Here is a 20,312-nt window from a genome sequence, read left to right on the forward strand (position 1 = left end):
ATAATATTAAAGGCAATAAAAGCATACAATTGGCTAAGTGTTAGTTTATTCAATAATTGAATTTATAACCTGCATGCTCTTGGTTCAGATGCCTGCAACTGTTAACAATAAAAAACAAATGTTCATTGATAAACTCTAATACTCACATAAAGTCTATCAATGCTATATAAAATCTATAAATAAAAACAGGGCCCCAAGAAAAAAAGGAAGCATAACTTCCAACATAAACATATGAAGATAATATCAGAAGGTTCATTTTAATGCTTCAGCTTTGGATGTTGCTTTTAGATTCAAGGCAATGTTCAGAAACAGGTTGGATAGTTAATAAACAGGAGACATTCCTTCAACATAGCTGTTCCTAAAGGTTTCATTTATAGGACAGACATGTTGTGTGTCTCTGACAAGCTCTATTTTGGACAAGGAACTCGGCTGACAGTGCTAGGTAAGATCTACGGGAATAAAGGAGATCTGAAGTAATTGTTTAGCACATGCATCAAGATAATATGGTGTAGATCTAAGCAAACTGGTTTCTTCCAGGTGCTTTGGAGCTTGGTTTCTATTAGTTCCAGCCAATGTGCTCAGTGAAGAGGTAAATCCATTTATCTTAAAATAACAACATTGTTGCAAATCAGGGTTTTGGTCAGAGAATAGAACTGTTCTAACACAGCCACAAAGCTTTTTGAGTGAGATGTGATACATGGAAAACACATTGTGTGCCTATGAGGAGTTGCACTTTGGTCAAGGAACCAGGCTTACTGTTCTAGGTAAGGATGACATTAAGGGCATAAGAAACTTGTATGGTGTACATTTCAAGGGCCAGTATGTAATTATAGTTATCCTACAATAGCAATGATTCATAAGGAATATGACTTTTTTACTCCATATTATAACCTTGGATCTGAGGCTTCTAGTTCTCCCCTGAATTATAGTATGGTGGTCTCTGATTATAATATAGAAAGACAGCAGAAAAAATGTTTTTTTTAATGATGGATGTCAAGTTCTTTTGCATTTCTCAAACTTGTTCAGTCTCAGTTCAGAATAGTTTCAAACCTCCTGGTCATTCTTATTGGTATTCTCAGAAATTGTTTTCGGATAGACTGTAGTACAGTGCCAAGAACTGGATGTAATCGTTAAGGTAAGGTCTGACCAAAGCAGAATAAAGTTTAGTTATTATTTCCTGTGACTTGGAATGAATTTTTTTGTTGAGGCAGCTTAAAATTGCATTTGCCTTTTCATTAACTCATATTCAGCCGGGCATCTTATATTGTAAGGGAAAATTAGTAACCAGCTTGTAAATTGATTTCATGTGTCCAAAAATGCTTTGTCTACCTGTAGATTCACTGCTACTACTCCCTGTCAAAAATATATTCCCTTTATAAGGAGAAACCTGTAACCTCTAGATTACAAACTCTAGACCCTTCATACTCAATATATATTAAGCCACAAAGGCATATAGGGCAAGGGAAGCAGTCCTTGATTATATGGTCTACATTCTCAAGTCCTAAAAACTGATGTTATTTAGTAATGTGGGCTGGATAGTGTAGATATACCAAAGGTGCTTTTTCAAAAGGCAACTGGATTTTTTTTTTTTTTTGTTCAAGATGTTTCGCTTCTCATCCAAGAAACTTCTTCAGTTCTGACTTAATGGTAGGGAATGGAAGGATTTATATTCCTTGCAGTCATCTCTTTCTGAGAGTCACTGAGGCCACTTGGAGATTTATTTGTGCCGTCGGGGATCACCTGAATAGTGCAAATGGGTGTGGAACCTTCTTGGAACTATTGAAAGGACTGTATTGTAAACAGGAGATAGGTAGTGTCATATCCCTCCCTCTCTGTTCAATCTTAAAATAGATGATTTCTTAAAGATAAACTTCCAAGGTAGTTTTTCATCATTCACTCAGAACTGAAAAAGCTTCTTGGATGAGAAGCAAAACGTCTTCAAGTAAAAACAAGAATGTACAGTTGTCTTTTGAGAAAACATATTTGGGACAACAATGACTTGGATGAATGAGAATCTTTTTTTAAATGCTTTATTTATTTTATTTATTTAACATATAAAAATCCAATTTCCATCAGTGTGTTGTCTGGGTACAGTTGTTTTTAGGCAATCATAATCAAAATGTTTACAACAGTATTCATAACAATAACATTAATACTATAATAACAATAATATTTAACTTATCTACTTTAACAAATCTCCATTTTAACATTTATCCTTTTTATGTGCCCACATTTCTAACTTCTGTTTCTATTGTCTAATCATTGGTAAAATAGGTCCCATATTGAAAAATATTCAGTTTCTTCTTTATCCTTAATAGTAAGCGCTAGTCTATCCATTTCTGCACATTCTAATATTTTCTTAATTATACTCTCATCTGTTGGGATCTCATTGTTCTTTCATTGTTGTGCAAATACAATTCTGGCTGCAGTTAGTACATGTAAAATCAAATATATAGTCCTTTTATCATATTTTTCCAGCAGAATGCCTAATAAAAATATTTCTGGTTCCAAGTCTATATGTACTTATATGTATAAGTATGTATTTTCGTTCAATATTTTTTAGCTTTTGGGCATGTCCACCACATATGGTAATATGAACCAGGTGTTTGATTGCACTTCCAACATTTAGCGGATCTATCTTCAGTCTTGTTGGTGCAAAATGCCATCTATAGAGCATTTTATACAAATTTTCTTTATATGCAGTTGACATCATTAATTTAACATTTCTATCCCACAGTTTCTGCCATTTAGTGGATGAATGAGAATCTTGATAGACAGATAGTGTGGATACTTTCAAAGATTGAACTGCCTTAACTATAAAAACTAAGCCCATTCCTGTTTCTGTGGGAAAACCCCATTTTGAAGGGTGGCATATAGACTCAGAGAAGGCCAGGTCTGGTGTAATAGTTAAGGCAGAAGGTTAGAAAGTTAGCAGTCAATGCTGGCTCAAATAAAATAAATAAACAAACAAACAAACATAGAAAACAAACAAACATGAAGTTCTGCCATTCTCTGAGTATAGGTTTTAATACCAAGGCTTGAGCAATGTTTGTGTGGTTGAGGCTGCAGATGAAACAGAGACAATGCTTGAATTCCTCCCCATCTCACTTTTCAGCTGATTCTCCACAGAACTCATGCCATCACTGCAAGATTGATTTGTAGGTGCATGTATGGTATTTCTTGATTCTCAACATTTAATGACTGGCATCTGAATGAGCTCATTCCACTGAAATGGCCTGTGCTTAAATAAGACGGAGCCAGCAATATTACTGCATGATGCAATTGGCAGGCTGACATATGTAGGTCAACCATAGCTTGAGGAGGCTTGCCATCTTTTTCATTATATGTTGCTTTATCTTCTAGAAAAGGGACACATTCTCACACCCCCAAGTGTGACCATATTTTCTCCATCCAAAAGAGAATTGGAAAAAAAGCAGAAAGCTACAATTGTGTGTTTGGCCACTGATTTCTATCCAGATCACGTCATTCTTACATGGTATCTAAATAACAAGTCTATAACAGATGGAATAAAGACAGAGGAGCCCAAATATGAAAATAAGAAATATTCACTGATCAGCCGTTTAAGAATCACTGAGAACCAGTGGCAGAATTCAAAAAATAATTTCAAGTGCAAAGTCGATTTCTACAATTCTTCTGAAAGCACCAGTTACGAAGCTTCCATAATTGGAGAAGGTGGGTGAAAGGAAGATCAATTTCTTCTTTCTAGGGCTTTTCTGCACTTCAGTAGAATTGTTCATACGCTGCCCTTGTAAGCATTTTAAAATATATTTTGCTGAACAAAATTACAAATATTAGAAAACATTTTTATGTTCAATTCCTAAGCAAATGTGATATCTTACACGAAATCTTTTTTGTACTGATTCATTCTTTTTAATCAACTATTACTTTCTCTCTCTCTCTCAGTTGTATTTGTCCATTTGCAAAATTTGATAATTTTCTGATCTGTGTCTAAGAGTTTCTGATACAGCCATGATCCAGGCAAAATGTCAGAACCTAGCAAAATTCTTTTACTATTTTTCCATTTTTGTTATCTCTTAAAAATATTTACATGTAGCCTCTAATGCCAATCAGAACAGTGTCTTTAAGGAGTCAGTTTTTGTGCCTTGCTTTAGAAACATTGCCTTTAAATCTTAGAATGTATCTATCTAATATTAAATTGATAGAATTTATAGAACATACACACTTTAGAAATTATGTATTTCTATTAATCTTGAGCACAAGTTTACTCCCTTTTTTATTTTTCCTTCTTTGTGTAGGATTTATTAGTTGTAGTAGAAATGATAACAATGATGATGAAATATAGCTAATGAGAATTTTCCTCCTTCTGTTTTTAGAATGTGATAGCCAGACCTCCACAAATGGTAAGTCAAGTTCAGCCTGTTGACTCCAAATGTACATTACACTGAATCTGTAACATTCTCCAGGACCCCTAACTGTAAACAAGCTTTGAATTAAGTGTGGCAAAATTCAAAATGTTACATTCCTGACAGTTACATTTAATTTTTGCAAATGATTTGAATACACCTGTGAAATTTAACCCAAAAGGGAGGGGCATTTGTATGTAGATTTGATTTCAGTATCACTAAGGATTTCCCTCTCTTCAGGAAAAACAAAATCCTACCTTAAAACACAGCAACATGCCTACATTTTTCAAAAGCTATTTTGACTTAGTTGGAGTCTTGGGTAGATGGAATACAAATTATTACTATTTGGGATGATGATAGGAGAAGCATCAGCAATGGTTTATTTCTTTTAAACAGTTGTAAAAAAAAACCAAGCAAATTCTCTGACATTTTAAAATAGAAGCAAAGAGAGTGCCCATTAGACCAGATATCCAATCACTTTTCCTCCTCCTGGCTCCAGGTTTGGGTTTGCACAAGAAAAAGATAGGGTTGAAGTTTGGAAAGATGGGGACCAGAGTGAGATGACAGGCTGTCAATCCAGTAAAAGCAAAACAAAACAATTCAGCCCTCCTCAAAAAAAAAAAAAAAAAAAAAAAAAAAAAACTGGAAGAAGGAAATATTTTGTTCTTCCCTGCAGCTTCTGCTCCCAGAATATCTTTCTCAAAGAGTTTCCCTCTCTCTCTTTAAAATAAAAAGGTAATATTCCATGACTAAGCATTTAAACATATTGCAGAGATGTGGTGCATGGTTTATAGTTTGCCTTGTGAAATCATGTATTCAAGAAATGTGCTGGAAAAGAGAGGAAGATAAAAACAGTCCAACAGAAGGAGGATACACTGTTTAGCTTCACCAATTCTCTCTCTCTCTCTCTCTCTCTCTCTCTCTCTCTCTCTCTCTCCCTCTCTCTCTCTCTCCCCCTCTACTTCTCTCTCTCTCTCTCTCTCTCTCTCTCCCTCCCTCCTTCCCTCCCTCCCTATCTTGGTAGAGCTAGACAGTGTATCCTCCTCCTGTGTGTGTGTGTATATATGTGTGTGTGTATATATCTATACATACATACACACACATATATAAATTATACAATTCTTATATTGTTATTTTTCCCTATTTTTCCCTCACCTTTAGAATTGTATCTCAGACAAGCCAATCTTGGAAAACTGGTGTATATTCTTCTCATTTTCAAGAGTGCCTTGTATGGGGCATTTATAATGCATTTGAAAATAAGAAAAAAGGTAATATGCAATGTATGTTCTTTATATCCAATTCCTGAGAAAAATGCATTGTATGTGTTATCCTGTCCTTAACAATATCCCCGTCCATTGTTTGTAGACTCCTACAATCTTTGTAGACTCCTACAATCAAGATTGCCAATCTTGATTCTGCCTCAGTTCCCAATCATTGTCAGTCCCTTGATTTTCCTCCCTGGTGATGGAGGACAACCTTACTTTGGATGGAGGTTAAGAGGGATCTTTGCCTTACTCATATGTGCTGGGGTGGAGATGAAGGCAAATCATGGGAACACGACAGAAAAATTAAGGCTGCTGTGTGAGCTTCTAACACGGTTGGAATGGGAGGAAAAGCCCTTAATTAGAGTAATCTAGATAAGACAGTGGATACACCATCCAATTCCCTCATGGCAATCTGGACAATAGCATCCATCTTGGATGACTAGGACAAAAGAGGGAAAATTTATTTCATCGTAGTCATGGTCTGTTTAGGCAGGCTTTTGGACAGCTTCAGAACCTCCCAGAATTCTCCATAACTGGCTGGAGAATTCTGGGAGTTGAAGTCCACAAGTCTTAAAGCTGCCAAGTTTGAAGACCTCTGATCTAAACCATGTTCAGAAAGGATATTGAAAAGTAAAGTTCTTCTAGCTTAAACAAATTTATGGAATCAACGTTCCAAGATCTGCTAGAAGCTGGAACTGAATTGGAGCAGAGGACTTATAATGCAAGAAAAAGGCAGATTGTCCAGTTTCTTCCAACATCTTCCCTTTCGCTTTGGGAATTCTGTAGTCTGCATCTGGGATCTTTAATCAAAGAGATGTCATGTATGAAATGTGTCCCTGGGCCTTTAATGGTTGTTCTAGTGTCTAGAGATAATACGGTTACAGAATAACAAGATTGTATTGGATCTTGGAGGTCTTCTAGTTCAACCCCCTGCTTAAATCCTATACTATTTCAGATATACGGTTATCCAATCTCTTTTTAAAAACCTCCAGTTTTGGAGCACCCACAACTTCTGGAGGCAAGTTGTTCCACTGATTAATTGTTCTAGCTGTCAGGAAATTTCTTTTTAGTACTAGATTAGTCTTCTCCTTGCTTAGTTTCCATCCATTGCTTCTTGTCCTGTCTTCAGGTGCTTTGGAGAATAGGTTGACCCCCTCCTCTCCCTTGTGGCAGCCCCTTAGATATTGGAACTCTGATATCATGTCACCCCTAGTTCTTCTTTTCATTAAACTAGACATACCCAATTCCTGCAACTTCCTATATTCTTCCTAGATTTTATCTTCCAATCCCCAATTCCTTTGTTGCTCTTCTCTGCACTCCTTCTACAGTCTTGTATTTTTATATTGTGGCAATAATAAAAATGATAAGATATTTAATCCAGGATTAATTAGTTGCCCTTGTTTCCTTTTTTCAGTCCTGTGGCAGTTGATACAACAGAAGCCTTTTACCCGGGAACATCATATCTGAGTTGAATGAATGCTGAAGAGAGAAGAAGAATGATTTTTGCCTTTAAAAGTCTGAATCAGAAGACATTCTGATTCTTTTTTTTTTTTAATAAAAAATTTGGTTGTTCCCAACTTTATCTTATTGTTCTTGTTATTATCTCTATAGAAACTTCATAGCATTTTCATCTCTGTTGTTGTTGTTTTTTTAATTTTAACCATGTTTACTTGCAAGGAAATATGCATAGAATTGCAGCTTTACACTGAACATGAACCTGTCACCACAGAACGTGGCCTCCATTGAATTCAATGAGAGTCATTTCCCTCAGGGAGGTGCCATAGAATTATAGAGATGTCACACAATCTGATGCATGCAAATTCTACTGAAAGTGATGGGGTGAAATTGAAGTGCAAAAGATAGAAGCATCTTGACCTTTTAAAATTCTCATAACTGAAATCAATAGTCTTTAAAATGCTTAATGTTGACTTTTGCCCATGTCACTAATCTTGATTTCTTTATCTGTTCTTAGTAAAATCATTCCTAACAGAAACTTGTGACTGAGTTTCATGTGTTTCATTCATAAATCCAGAGGGATCAAATTTAAAATGACCAAATCTTGCAAACCAATTCTTCTAAGATAAATATCATTTTACAAGAGGAGGGGGATGTTGAAGGGTTTTCCTGTTTTAACTGATCAAAGATGCCCTAGTTTTTAGTGAAATACTTATCTAATACTTTTCAATAAATTTTGGCATTAAAGTGTTATAAAACCAAAGGCAATTAGATGGGAATGAACACAAAGTCTGTCTCTGTTATATAACTATATAGAGATAAAATCTAGTAACTCAGATCCTTTTCATGCAGTTCAGGTAATCAGGTATATTAACTTCATTGTTGCTATTGTTGTAGCCCGAGGTGTCTGCAGGAAGGAGCTTGTGGTATAAGTAGCAGCATACCTCTATAAGCATTGCCTCTTTTGTACATGTGTTGTGATGTTGCACATAGATATAAAAGAGGTGCAGCTTTCATTGCAACAGGGCAACATCATTTCAATATTTTTGACAAAAGTAAACATGTCTGATATCTGCTGCAGTTGTCTCTTTCTTTGTCTTTGTCTTTTTCTTTCCTTCACTTTCTTTTTTTCCTTCTCTCTCAAAACTATCTCATTTAACTAGTACCAATGTTTAGTTATATCCTGCCCCAAACTACCAAAACAAGTACGAAGCTGGAGTGCCTTTCTCTAGGAAATTTCAAGAACTAGGCATATTTGGTTCATAATGCTATGAGTGAGGAGGCCCCAAGAAGAACTTCTTCACATTTTACTGCACGTGAAACAACATTCAAGAGGAGACATCCCTTTGATCTTAATTGGTTCATACTGTAGTGTGATATATGGTGCAGTGAGATATTGCTATCACTTAGAGCAAGATATTAATTCTGGGAATAGAACAATCTGATCTGTCTCTGTCTGCCTGTCTCTGTCCGTCTATCTCTCTCTCTCTCTCACACACACACACACACACAGAGTTAGGATCCTCCTCTTTTCCAAAAACCTGGCATAGCTCTGAGGAGGGCGACTGATCTACATCTCAAGGGATCAAGGGAGCAGCAGGAGGAACCTTATATTTGATATTTCTCATGAAACATATACATACATATACAAGCACATATATACCCCATACTCTTTCTGAGAAAGGAACTCTGCAGCTGTACAAATGGAGTAAGAAATAGTAATTAAAAGGAAATTAAAAGAAAACAGCAATAACACCATTCCCTATACTTCTTCCTTTTTTAAATTCATGCAAATGGCATGATCTCTGTGCAATTCAGTCCTAATTCATCTGCCCTTAAAACTGAGGCACCTCAATATTCTTCTTTCATCTGGATCACTCATTTTTATATTCAATCCACATTCTTTCAGCATCTGTTTTTTCTTTACTATACTATTTCTTTGTTTTTTAAAAAATCACATACAATTCATCCTCCCTCCCTCCTATTCCCATTGCATTCAAGTTAGCTTTCTCTCTCTCTCTTGATATATCCAACGTTTACTTCCTTATAATATATGGGTAAAAGCATGTGTTTCACATAATGCATCCTGACATCACATGGCTAATATTAGGTGGCAAAATAGTGAAACTTCAGCATTGCAGTCTTGGGCCATTGGAGTGGTGGTTAAGGGTGCCCAAGAACCCGGCTTCTCAAACCAGAAAAAAATTAACTACATACACACACTTCCTAGTAATGTCAAGGTTTTATGATAGCCCTCTGCAACCCTCCTAGAATTTGTCTGGTTGATTTGTGTCTTCTGACCCCTCACAATGCCCATTGCTATAAATATGAAATATTTGTCTGTGAAATAGCAATATATAATTTTATCAACAAAGAGACAAGGAAGACAATTTTTGAACAACATGGTTTGCTTCTAACATAATTTCCCAGGTTCTTTCTTGCATTTCCTCCTCCTCCTCCTCCTCCTCCATTAGTGATATCACCATATTTATTTATGTTACATTAGTTTACTGTAATATAATTATATAAAATGAGAAATCCAAATGATGTCTGGGAGGCCTCATCAGTTAGGGTTTTTTTTTTTTGTAAAAGACAGACATTTTAGGTGTAGTTGTTCTGAAAAGCGTAGGTGGACAAGAAGTTGTAGGCTAGACAGTGATGCTAAAATGGACGCCCTTGCAATCAGTTCAACTGACATGAAAAAAAACCCTAACTCAGTAAATCATCTTTTATTTTCTGGCAGGAGAGAAATGATAATTTGTTTTCCCTGGGTAAATTATTCTCGTATTACAATATGAAACACTTTCACACTGGCAATCAATCTGTCATTCTTGCTGTATGAAAAGGAGAAAGAAGGGCTTGTAGTGCACAACAGGATGTGGCTTGATATTTCCATGTAGAACAGTTTGTTTTGAGCAGTGGTTATCATGGTACATGTTCCATTACAGTATGAAGGTTCAGTGATCTGTCATCCTTCCTGCTTTGCTTTAAATAGCCATATATATCTACGTATCTCACCTCTGCAAGTGGTTTTGTTGCCTGTATCTATCCCACCATCTTTTACTTCACCTCAAACCTTTTGATTGATGTTGCAGGTGCCCCAGCTGAAGACAAGGCAGAATGTTTCAAATAGAAAGTTTGTGGGGATTAGATGTTACTGCTGGTGTGTTTGGGTAAATGGAGAGGACCAATGTTTTTTTGGGTTGAGCTATCTCCTATGCTGTTTTTTTTAAAAGAAAGAAAACGTGGCCTCAAATGATCTAGTTTCAGTGGCATCTTACTCTGTCCTTCAGAAGACTTCCCTGTTGTTTGGGGCTTGTTAATATGGTACTGTAGTGTCCTCATCATGTAATTTCTACATTTGCCTTTAAGTGGTAAATGATAGTATGGTTGATGTTGCTAATACTTTGCACCGAGAAAATAAATGAATTAAAAGCAGAGAAGATAGGCTACATAGCAGGGAAATACCCAGGTTTTTTGTTTTAAATCAGGATGTGGTTGTCCCATTTCAACTTTCCTATAAGTCAGCAAAAAGTTTTTGTAAGTCTTGTCATATTTCAGTGTTGACCATCCTGGACCTGGGACTATATCTGAAAAATAAGGTAATAGATGGATTGGATTCATTCCAGCAACAAAGAACTCATCTGAAATATAATATATGGATTACTTTGCTAATATTTCAAACCTTTTTGTTGCTGGAATGTGAATTTATTCTATATGTAAACAACAAGCTTCATCATCATCCTGCAAATGTTGGGCATGATCTAGCCAATGAGAATCTTATCTTAAGTGTGATGGAATATGCACCTGCAGCAGCAGAGGGGGAGGATTTTGCCAATTCAGAACTTTCTCAATAGGAGACCCAGATCAAGAAACTGTACAGTCCCAAGCTGGAAGAGGGACAGGCAAAGAGGTTAAGGGTAGCCATACCCTACAATCTCTCAGGATATACCTAGTAGGTTAGAAGGTTATAGCTATAGCTTGGCAAGTTTCTGTCTATTAGGTATAAGCAAATAAAGGATTGGACTCAAATATTATAGATCTCACTATCTCACCTTTGCGTTTGAGTCTGACACTAAATTACACTGATGTCACTGAGACAACATGAAGTAAAGTGCTTATTATTCTGCTGTAACAGCTTAATATCACATTATTATCCCCATTTTTTTTTTTTTTGTTTTCTCGGATGGTCTTTTACCACCACTTGTCAGTTATAAGAACAGGTTTTTTTTGTTTGTATAACTGAAGATACATCTTTATGAATGACCCCCAAGCTTCCTCTGATTCCATTCTACTTGTCAGGTGATTCTTTTGTTAAACTTTGAGCACTGCTACATTTAATGTATTGGTTGAATGTAAATGCATTCATTCCTATTTTAGTTTGCTGCATAAAAATGATGACAGCAACAAATTGCTTATCAAGAGCATCTAGATACAGAAGTAAGAACCCTCAATATTTTATGACATTGAATGTTGTGATGGAAAATAGTTGTACTAGAATTGTTTGGAACCTTATGGAAAATTTGCTAAGTGGTTTTAGCCCAAAGTAACAGAAACTGCTATGTTAGGAAAAGCCTAGCAAAGAACAGCTAAGAATGCATGCTGATAATTAAAAACATGGAGGTGTACATAAATTTAAAAAGTATTTATTAAAATGATATTTAAGGCAGGTTCAACACGACTCCTATAGTAACTGATATTTAAAAAAACAAAAGCGACAAATAATGAGAAAACTGGCTTGGATATGCTGAAAGAGAGAATGCTGGAATAAAACTCATTACCTAAATTTTAAAAAGGATTATATTACAAATGAAGCATTGTAGAACTGTGTTATTCAAGATTAAAGTTGATGTTTATATTATTAGTTTATGGGCCACAAACATTTCAAGATATAAATATCAAACAGATTGCTTAGATTTAATCCGTCAGTGTTACAGATTGACAGATTGGGGTTGTCTTCTCAGATGTGAGTTTGAATAAGAATTTTGTAGAGTTCTGTAGGCCTTTCTTGCAGAAAAATAAATCTCATTAATAAGCAAGGTAACATTTCGGAAGCCCAAAATGGATGATTTAAAGTTAAATACAACTTTTAAATTTAAAATGAATGATTTAAAGAGGTGGCTTTTTTGCCGGCATTCACCATACATTATTGTGCTTTTGGATCTGTCATCTGATTAGTTTAACCAGAGCTGGGCATGATACTTAGCACAGAGATGAAGTTCCTTTGTTAAAATATTATGTCTTTGAAAGCAGGCCTTTTGCATGCAACACCAACTCTTTTTAAACTATTAAGATCTTAAACATTTCTAAGTGATAATAAACATCATCTTACAATGTGCTTAATTCAGAGACTGGAAATGAATCCAATGATTTCTCCAACTGCTTCATGTTGGTACAAAATTCAAACCCGAATCCATTGAAAACCAATCTTGGGTGGGTTCCATTTATGCTAAATTACATGTAGCTGAATGCATTGCAAGAATTAAGCAACTGAGATTCACAAATCATGAACATGCTTAACATGTTTTTTTGAGTCCAACTCATCATGAATGATTTTTGATGGATTCCTGAAAGTTCCGAGTAGAGTTTCTGGTGGGGAGAACTGATGTTCCTGCCAGGTATTTGTTATCTTGTGGAACTGAGTAATAAGACACTACTTGCTAACAACTCTTCCTAGTGAGCTCCTGGTTTACTCTGGAAGAATGGTTGAAACAGGTTATTGAAAGAAGATTCACAATATATACAATTAAGAACTAATTTGTGGGAGTGAGCTAAAGGTAGTACTTCTCCCCCAAAATTGGGTCTTCATGCTGGACAGTCTGTCATTGATTCTCCCTTTCTGAGGTGCAAAACAATATCTTCGAGACCTGCATGGTCTCTATATGTGGAGCACATCCTACTCCTATTTTATGGAACAAAGTTGGCTGTGGGCAACAAGCTTGATGTACTGTAGTATTTAGTGCCTTGACTTTTATCCCTCATGTATTAGTTTATAAAAACTGTTTGGATTTCAGGGATGATACCCTCTCACAAGAAGAAGCAATTTCAGCTATCTCCAAGGGACCAGGTTGGGACGTTTCTCATAAATAAATGCTCTGTGGCCTAAGGTTCTACTTTTTCTTCTTATTGTCCCTGTTGCTTGCCATAGTACTTCCTAAAAAGGGACATAGAGACCTGCTTTTTTTAAAAAAAGACAATCAGTTTCCATTCTCTCTTGTCCCTTCATCTGAAATCAGAGAAGCCTAGCTGCAGAGTTTTTATGACCCAGGAAAGTATGAACACCAGGCCTCCCTATATCAGGTTCCACCATTACTCAACCCTGATTTTTGCTACAATCTTTTCATACTATTTATTTATTCAACAGTTTATTCTAATTTATGGGAGCAGAGGAGAAGGATTAGCCACCTAGAATCACCCCAAACAGTGAAATGGGCAGTACATGAACTTAATAGATTAGATAGATGACAGACAGACAGACAGACAGACAGACAGACAGACAGACAGACAGACAGAAAGACAAAGTTTGGCAATCAAATAATCACACCATTTTGGGAAGGAAATAAATATTTAGAGGGACTTCAGATTTCTTTGCCAGAATAGCAACAGCAATAGTACTTAGACTTATATACCACCCCATAATACTTTATAGCACTCCAATGACAATATCAGCATACCCCCAACAATCTGGATCCCCATTTTACCGACTTCGAAAGGATAGAAGATTGAGTCAACCTCATACAGGATCGAACTCCAAGCTCTTGGCAGAGTTTGTCTGCAATACTGCATTCTAACCACTGCGCCACCACGGCAGGGGAACTGAAGCTGATCAATGGAGATTCACAAGGTGCAAATCTGAAATATCAGGGGAGCAGTTACAAAAGACCCTAAAATAGATACAGGCAGAATAAGGTATTTCCTTAATCAATTATACCTACTAAAACTTTGTTTGGCTAATTATGATGGTGCTAGTGGCTTCTAAACAAGAACAGAACTAATATGCAAGTGTACCGCTTTTCAAACTCAGGAGTGAAATGCTCCCGGTTTGGACTGGATCGCCTGATCCGGTAGCAATGGTGGCGGGTTGTTTGGAGAACTGGTAGCAAAAATCCCTGCCCCCCCACCATGCCCAGCTGAGCCGTGCAATCATCAGAGGCTTTTTTTTTTAACTTTTAAAAGCATTTTTTCTACAACCTCTTCAGCCAAAAAAATGCAAAAAAAAAATGCTTTTAAAAGAAAACAAAAGCCTCTGATGATCAGGCAACTCAGCTGGGCAGCGCGATTATCAGAGCCTTTTTTACCTTTTAAAAGCATTTTTTTACAACCTATTTGCCCAAATAGGTTGTAAAAAATGCTTTAAAAAAGTAAAAAAAAAAGTTGGCCATGCCCACCCAGTCACATTACCCCTCACCAACTGGTAGAAACAAATTTTACATTTCACCACTGTTCAAACTCCTTCTACACCTTATCTCAGCAATCAATTCAGGATCTATGTATGGAGGATCTATGTATTCTGATTCTGGTGGAATCAGAATATTTTTTAAAAAAAAAGTGCGCTAAAAGGGCAGAGGGTAGAGTGAAGTTTAGTTAGAGAGGCTTTCTCTACTTGAACCAAGGCCCTCACAGATAGGCTTAGTTACTTGTGATACTCTATGCTCTTAAAGGCTGTAATCAGTTTGGAAAGCTAATTAACAATATGCTTTTTTGCTTAATAAAATGTATTGTCATAAAAGATTTTTTTTTTTAAATATCCAAAACTCAGGGAGCCATCTAGTGGTTACAGGATAGTATCAAGGCCCACAATATTTTTCATGTGTGTTAATGTGCTTTTTCAGAGGAAGCTGTTCCCTGAGCTGTAAATTTTAAAAATTTATATGGCTCCCTATCTCACATAAAATGACTCTGAGTGGCTAACGCCATAAAAACTTCAACACAATAACAAAACACAATAGATAAAACACATCAAAAAGTAAAAGAAAAATGTCTGCCAAGGATAAACCAACTAACCATAAATTTGTATAACTCACGAGCTCATCTACTTCCTGACCCCATTCCTGAGAGAAAAGGCAGGTGTTAAGAGCTTTTTCAAAAGGCCAACTGGGTTGGGACCAATCTAATCTCAGGAGGAATGATGTTCCAAAGGGCAGGCACAGCTGCAGAGGAGGCCCACTTCCCGGGTCCCATCTGGTGACACTCTTTAATCAACAGGACCTGGAGCATGCCCCTTCTGCCAGATCTGATGAAACAGATAGAGGCAATTGGAGAGAGGTGGAAGAGTTAAGTACCGTATAGATGAAATTTTGTGTGCATTTGCAAAAACAAACAAAAAAGAAAATCCCCTCTTCTCTCTGGTTTTGGTATAAAAGACACAACTGGTGCCAAACCACTTTATTTTTTGTGCTAAATTAAAATATTCTTGCTTGCTTAGACCTTAAAGTAGAAAAAGTTAAATTCAGCTCAATTCAAATTTAGATGAGATTTGTCTTTCAGGGCCCCATGTTGTAGAAACGACTTTCGGGGATATCCTTGCTCTAAAGGCAACCCTTGGAATTCCCTTCCCCTCTTCTTATTTTTTGCAGATTCCTTTAGGTTAGCACCAGGGTGTGCACAGATCATGCAATTTACATTAAAACTTCATTAATTAATTCATTTTGGAAGTTGCACACTTCGATTCAGCCTGACCTGAAGCTTCCTTCCAATTGCAGCCTAAATCTCATCCCCCATTTTTATGGGGTGCCTCTGAGTGTGTGTTGACTCCTGGTGACCGCCTGAACTAGTCCCTGTGGTTTTTCAAAAGTGGGTTGCCATTGCCTTCTTCTTGAAGCTGAGAGGAATGGGTCCAAAATCATCCAACTGGTTTTATATCAGAGGTAGCACTCAAACTCCTGGTTTCCTGGTTTCTAGCCTGGTGCTTGAACCATTACACCAAAACTTTCAAATCTTCTCTAGATGATTATGAAAGAGGTCTAGCTTCCTTGAGTTAAACTTGACTCATGAATATATCCTGGGGGTATTTTGACTGCAATACAGAAGTGGGTTGCCATTATCATCTTCCAGGATGTTGTTTCAGTTACTCAGCCTAGGGCAGGGGTATCAAACTGGATTGATTCAAGGGCTGGATCAGCATTGTAGTTCTCCTCTGTGGGCTGCATGGGCGGGAGATGGGATGGATCCCTCCTGCAGCACCCTGCCAGCCAAAATGGGGTATGGGGGGTAGTATGCAGCCCCCGTACCCTGTTTTTGGCCTAGGTGGCCTCCTGCAGCACTTTGCCAGCAAAAACGGGGTGGGGGGGCTGTGTGTGTTCCCCGTGCCTGTTGTGGCCCGTCAGCAGCCTGTGCAGCTAGTAGCTGATTCCGAACAGCGAGGAGGCTGGTGTGGTGCTGTGCCAGCAGCCTGTGCAGTTGGCACTTGAGTCAGACAATGAGGAGGCTGGAGAAGATGTGGTGCCAGAGGTGGGGATTCAGCCAGGGCCTTCAGAACCTCCAGAAGCTCCCATAAGTGAAGAGGAAGAAGAGGAGAAGCCTCTTCTTGATGCACGGGTGTGCAGAGCTATCAAAAGGCAGGAGTGGTTCCTCAGAAGGAGGTCTCCTCAAGAGTAAGGCTTGGCCACTCCCTTATCCTATGTAAGGAAGGGCGACGACTGATGCAATTTGCAGGAAACAACTTCGTTCACTCTCCTTCACGTCCTGATCTTAGTTCTCTTATCAGCTTCCTGCAAATTGCTTCTGGGCTTTCTGCCAACCATAGTAAATTATGATTATTTATTCGTTAGATTCTTGTAGGCTGTTAAGAAAGTTAATTAACAGCCTTTATTTGAAAAAGTCTGATTTAATTTAGTAAACTAAGGTTTGTACAGACTTAGTGTGTGCTGCGTTCTTTGGGGTCCGTAGCTGGGGCAGAACAGTGTCACATTTTGGCTGCCAGAGGCACTGTGGACTGGGCCCCGTGGGCCAGATTTAAGCACCCTGCGGGCCGCATCTGGCCCACAGGCCTTGAGTTTAACATCCCTGGTCTAGGGAATACTCTAGTTTTTCCTGGTGATTCTTCATTCAGATCCAAAACAGACACCATCCTGTATGTGCAGCTGATTAGGTGGGCTTAGGCAAAAGGTTCTCCTTCACATGGCTTAGGACCTGGATACTTATGGGACCACCTGCTGCCACCAGTAGCCTCTCACCGGCCAGTACTCTCTCATAGAGAGGGGCTCCTCAGGGTGCCATTGGCCAGTGTCGGCTGGCGGCCCCCGGGGGAGAGCCTTCTCTGTGGGTGCACCTGCTATCTGGAATGAGCTCCCCCCGGAGATACGGAGGATCCCGGATCTACGCATCTTTCGCCGCGCCCTCAAGACCTTTCTATTTCAACAGGCTGGCCTGGCCTAACTTTTTTCCCTTTTTAAATTGTAAATTTTAAATTTATCTTAACCATTGGGGGTGTTTTTAATTTGTCCCAGGCCAAATTATTTAATGTGGTTTTATACTGTCTTTTAAATTTTGTAATCTATGTGTTTATTTTTTAGCTATTCACCGCCCTGAGTCCTTCGGGAGTAGGGCAGTATATAAATCTAATTAAATCAAAATCAAAATCAAATCAAATCACATAATAAAGTCTCAGGCAGATAACAAATGATAACCCCAGTAGAAGGACCATACACTGATAATTTTGGAATGATGGCAATATGATTTTAAACAATAGGAAATTACACAACTTCTGTTCATATAAATCCAGTTTCCCCTTCTGTTCTTCTCCCTTATCAGCCATCTTCCTGATAGCACTGTGTGTGTGTGTGTGTGTGTGTGTGTGTGTGTGTGTGTGTGCAAGAAACAGGTTAATCTGACAAAAGCAGCATTGTGTCATCACAATACAAGCTCCGACCCTTTCGGATTGGCATTACAATATCACATGCAAAAGAGGCAGAGCTTGCAGTGCGATGGTGCAATGTTTAGTATTGTGATGGTAGCAGCAAAAACACGTGAATTCCCATGACTGTACTGTGGCATACAAGTGGGGTGGAGAGGGTGTAGTATATTCTCTTTCTAATTTTACTTAGGCGACCAATTGTTTATAAACAGTTAAAATGTTGTTTAAGAATAACATTGTTTAAATAGGATAAAACTGGTCTCTGTTTAAAGATACAGAAATTCATTCTTATTTATAGAATAATAGTTTACTTTTCCACCAGGGCTGCTATCATTTTCCTTTCCTAGAACAATTCCTCTCCACTTTCCAATTTCTCTTAGCCTTTATGCCTTGCTTCCCTTGTAAGGAAGCACCTGCCAACCTGTCACATGACTTTGTAGGATGCCTTTCATCACAGCATGATCATGCCATGGGATACGTAATGACAGAGGCAAAAGTAATTGAATATCTAAACATCTCCAAGCCAAACTCCCTCTTTGTTACTATCAACTCCAGTAAAGCTCTTTTAGTATACTTGCGCTGGAAGAGAAATAGTAAAATGTGAATTCTAGAATAGCCTTGTGATATATTGGTACAATATTCACTCCAAGGCATTGTCATTGGCAGCTCTGATTCAAGAATTTAATCTGGACGGAAGTTAGAGCTGGTAGCAGGGGTGAAATCCAGCAGGTTCTGACAGGTTCTGGAGAACCGGTAGCGGAAATTTTGAGTAGTTTGGAGAACCAGTAGCGGAAATTTTGAGCAGTTCAGAGAATCAGCAAATACCACCTCTGGCTGGCCCCAGAGTGGGGTGGGAATGGAGTTTTTGCAATATCCTTCTCCCAGGGGTGGGGAGGGAATGGGGATTTTGCAGTATTCTTCCCCTGGAGTGGGGTGGGAATGGAGATTTTGCAGTATCCTTCCCCTGCCACGCCCACCAAGCCATACCCACCAAGCCACGCCCACAGAACCAGTAGAAAAAAAATTTAGATTTCACCACTGGCTGGTAGTCACAAACTATTCAGTCTCTTTCACTTCAGCATCCTGAAATTTTCTTCATTTGCAAAGTCTGGGAAGAGATTGTTTGATTTTTTTTTACAGTACCTATGAAAAATTCACATTGTCTTAAGCCAGTAGCATTGTTTCTTTGGTTTACTATGTTATGTAATGGCAACTGAAGTTCATAAACCCTAAATTATGGCTTGGTGGGTTTGCAATCCCAAGCCATTGTGGTTTATTCAATAAATCAGTGTGGCTAAGGTATTGGTCTAGAACTGGGGAGGCCCAGGTTCCTAATTCACCCCCAGCATGGTAGCTCCTTTTGTGACTTTGGGACAGTCACTCTCTTTCAGATCAATCAAATTCTTAAGAAATTGAAATAGGAGGAATGACTGCTATGTAAGCAGCTTTGTCCAAGGAGATAAATCTAACAAAGTAAGCTAATATAAAATACACTTCAATTTGCACAAATTAAGCCAATGGCCACATTGATATAAAACTCTGAAATATTAATGAAATGTTGGAATGGGCTAAACTTCAAGTCCATTTTACAAGACTCCTTCTTTGATTCAGTCAGTGAAAAATCTGTCCAAATTCAGTCCAGTCAACTTCACAGTGGTTACCAACTATAAAGAGTATCAGACAGTGGTGGGATTCAGCCAGTTCGCACCTATTCAGGAGAACCAGTTGTTAACTTTCTAAGCAGTTCGGAGAACTGGTTGTTGGAAGAAATCTTATTTTGTTTTTTTCCACTTTACAGGGATAATCCTGTAAGGAAGGCAGGAAGGAAACATTCTGGTGTTGTTTCTAGCCTAATCTTTATTGTCCTGCTTACAGAAACTGCCTTCCTGATTAACCCTTATTACATTGTAACAGCTAAGATGAAGCGCCATCGACGTGAGTGATGTTGAGTTGGCCACGCCCACACAGTCACATGACCACCGAGCCACGCCTACCCAGCTGGTCATTAGGCAGAGAACCGGTTGTTAAATTATTTGAATCATTTGAATCCCACCACTGGTATCAGACCCTTGGGATGTGGAGATCAGATCTATTCTTATTCAAGCACCAATTAAACAGATAGGCTATAATTAAGACTAAACAATGGTTAATGCCTATTGCATGAGTTACTTCCTACAGCCATCAGGCATCATCACTTCTGATTAGTAAACAACTAACCCAAACAAGCACATCAGCTCTCCTCATAGCCATTCAGTGCATTTGGATCACATTAGTATGTCAGTGGCAGCAGGCTGGCACCTGTTCTGGCATTAGCTGAGATGTAATTGCTTTATTGCTGCTCTCCTTTCCAAA

At 38.0% G+C, this 20,312-nt stretch overlaps 1 gene segment (V, D, J or C); it reads left to right on the forward strand.

The window, feature by feature from the left end:
- The first annotated feature begins 384 nt into the window (after positions 1–384).
- Positions 385–7,166, forward strand: LOC117661766 (T cell receptor beta chain MC.7.G5-like). The segment is given in 5 exon segments: positions 385–442; positions 3,364–3,693; positions 4,356–4,382; positions 5,547–5,653; positions 7,065–7,166. Coding segments are annotated over 5 exon segments (537 nt in total).
- Positions 7,167–20,312: the final 13,146 nt, after the last annotated feature.

Source organism: Pantherophis guttatus, chromosome 2 (assembly GCF_059756535.1).
Source record: "Pantherophis guttatus breed Tessera chromosome 2, ASM5975653v1, whole genome shotgun sequence".
Lineage (NCBI taxonomy): Eukaryota > Metazoa > Chordata > Lepidosauria > Squamata > Colubridae > Pantherophis > Pantherophis guttatus.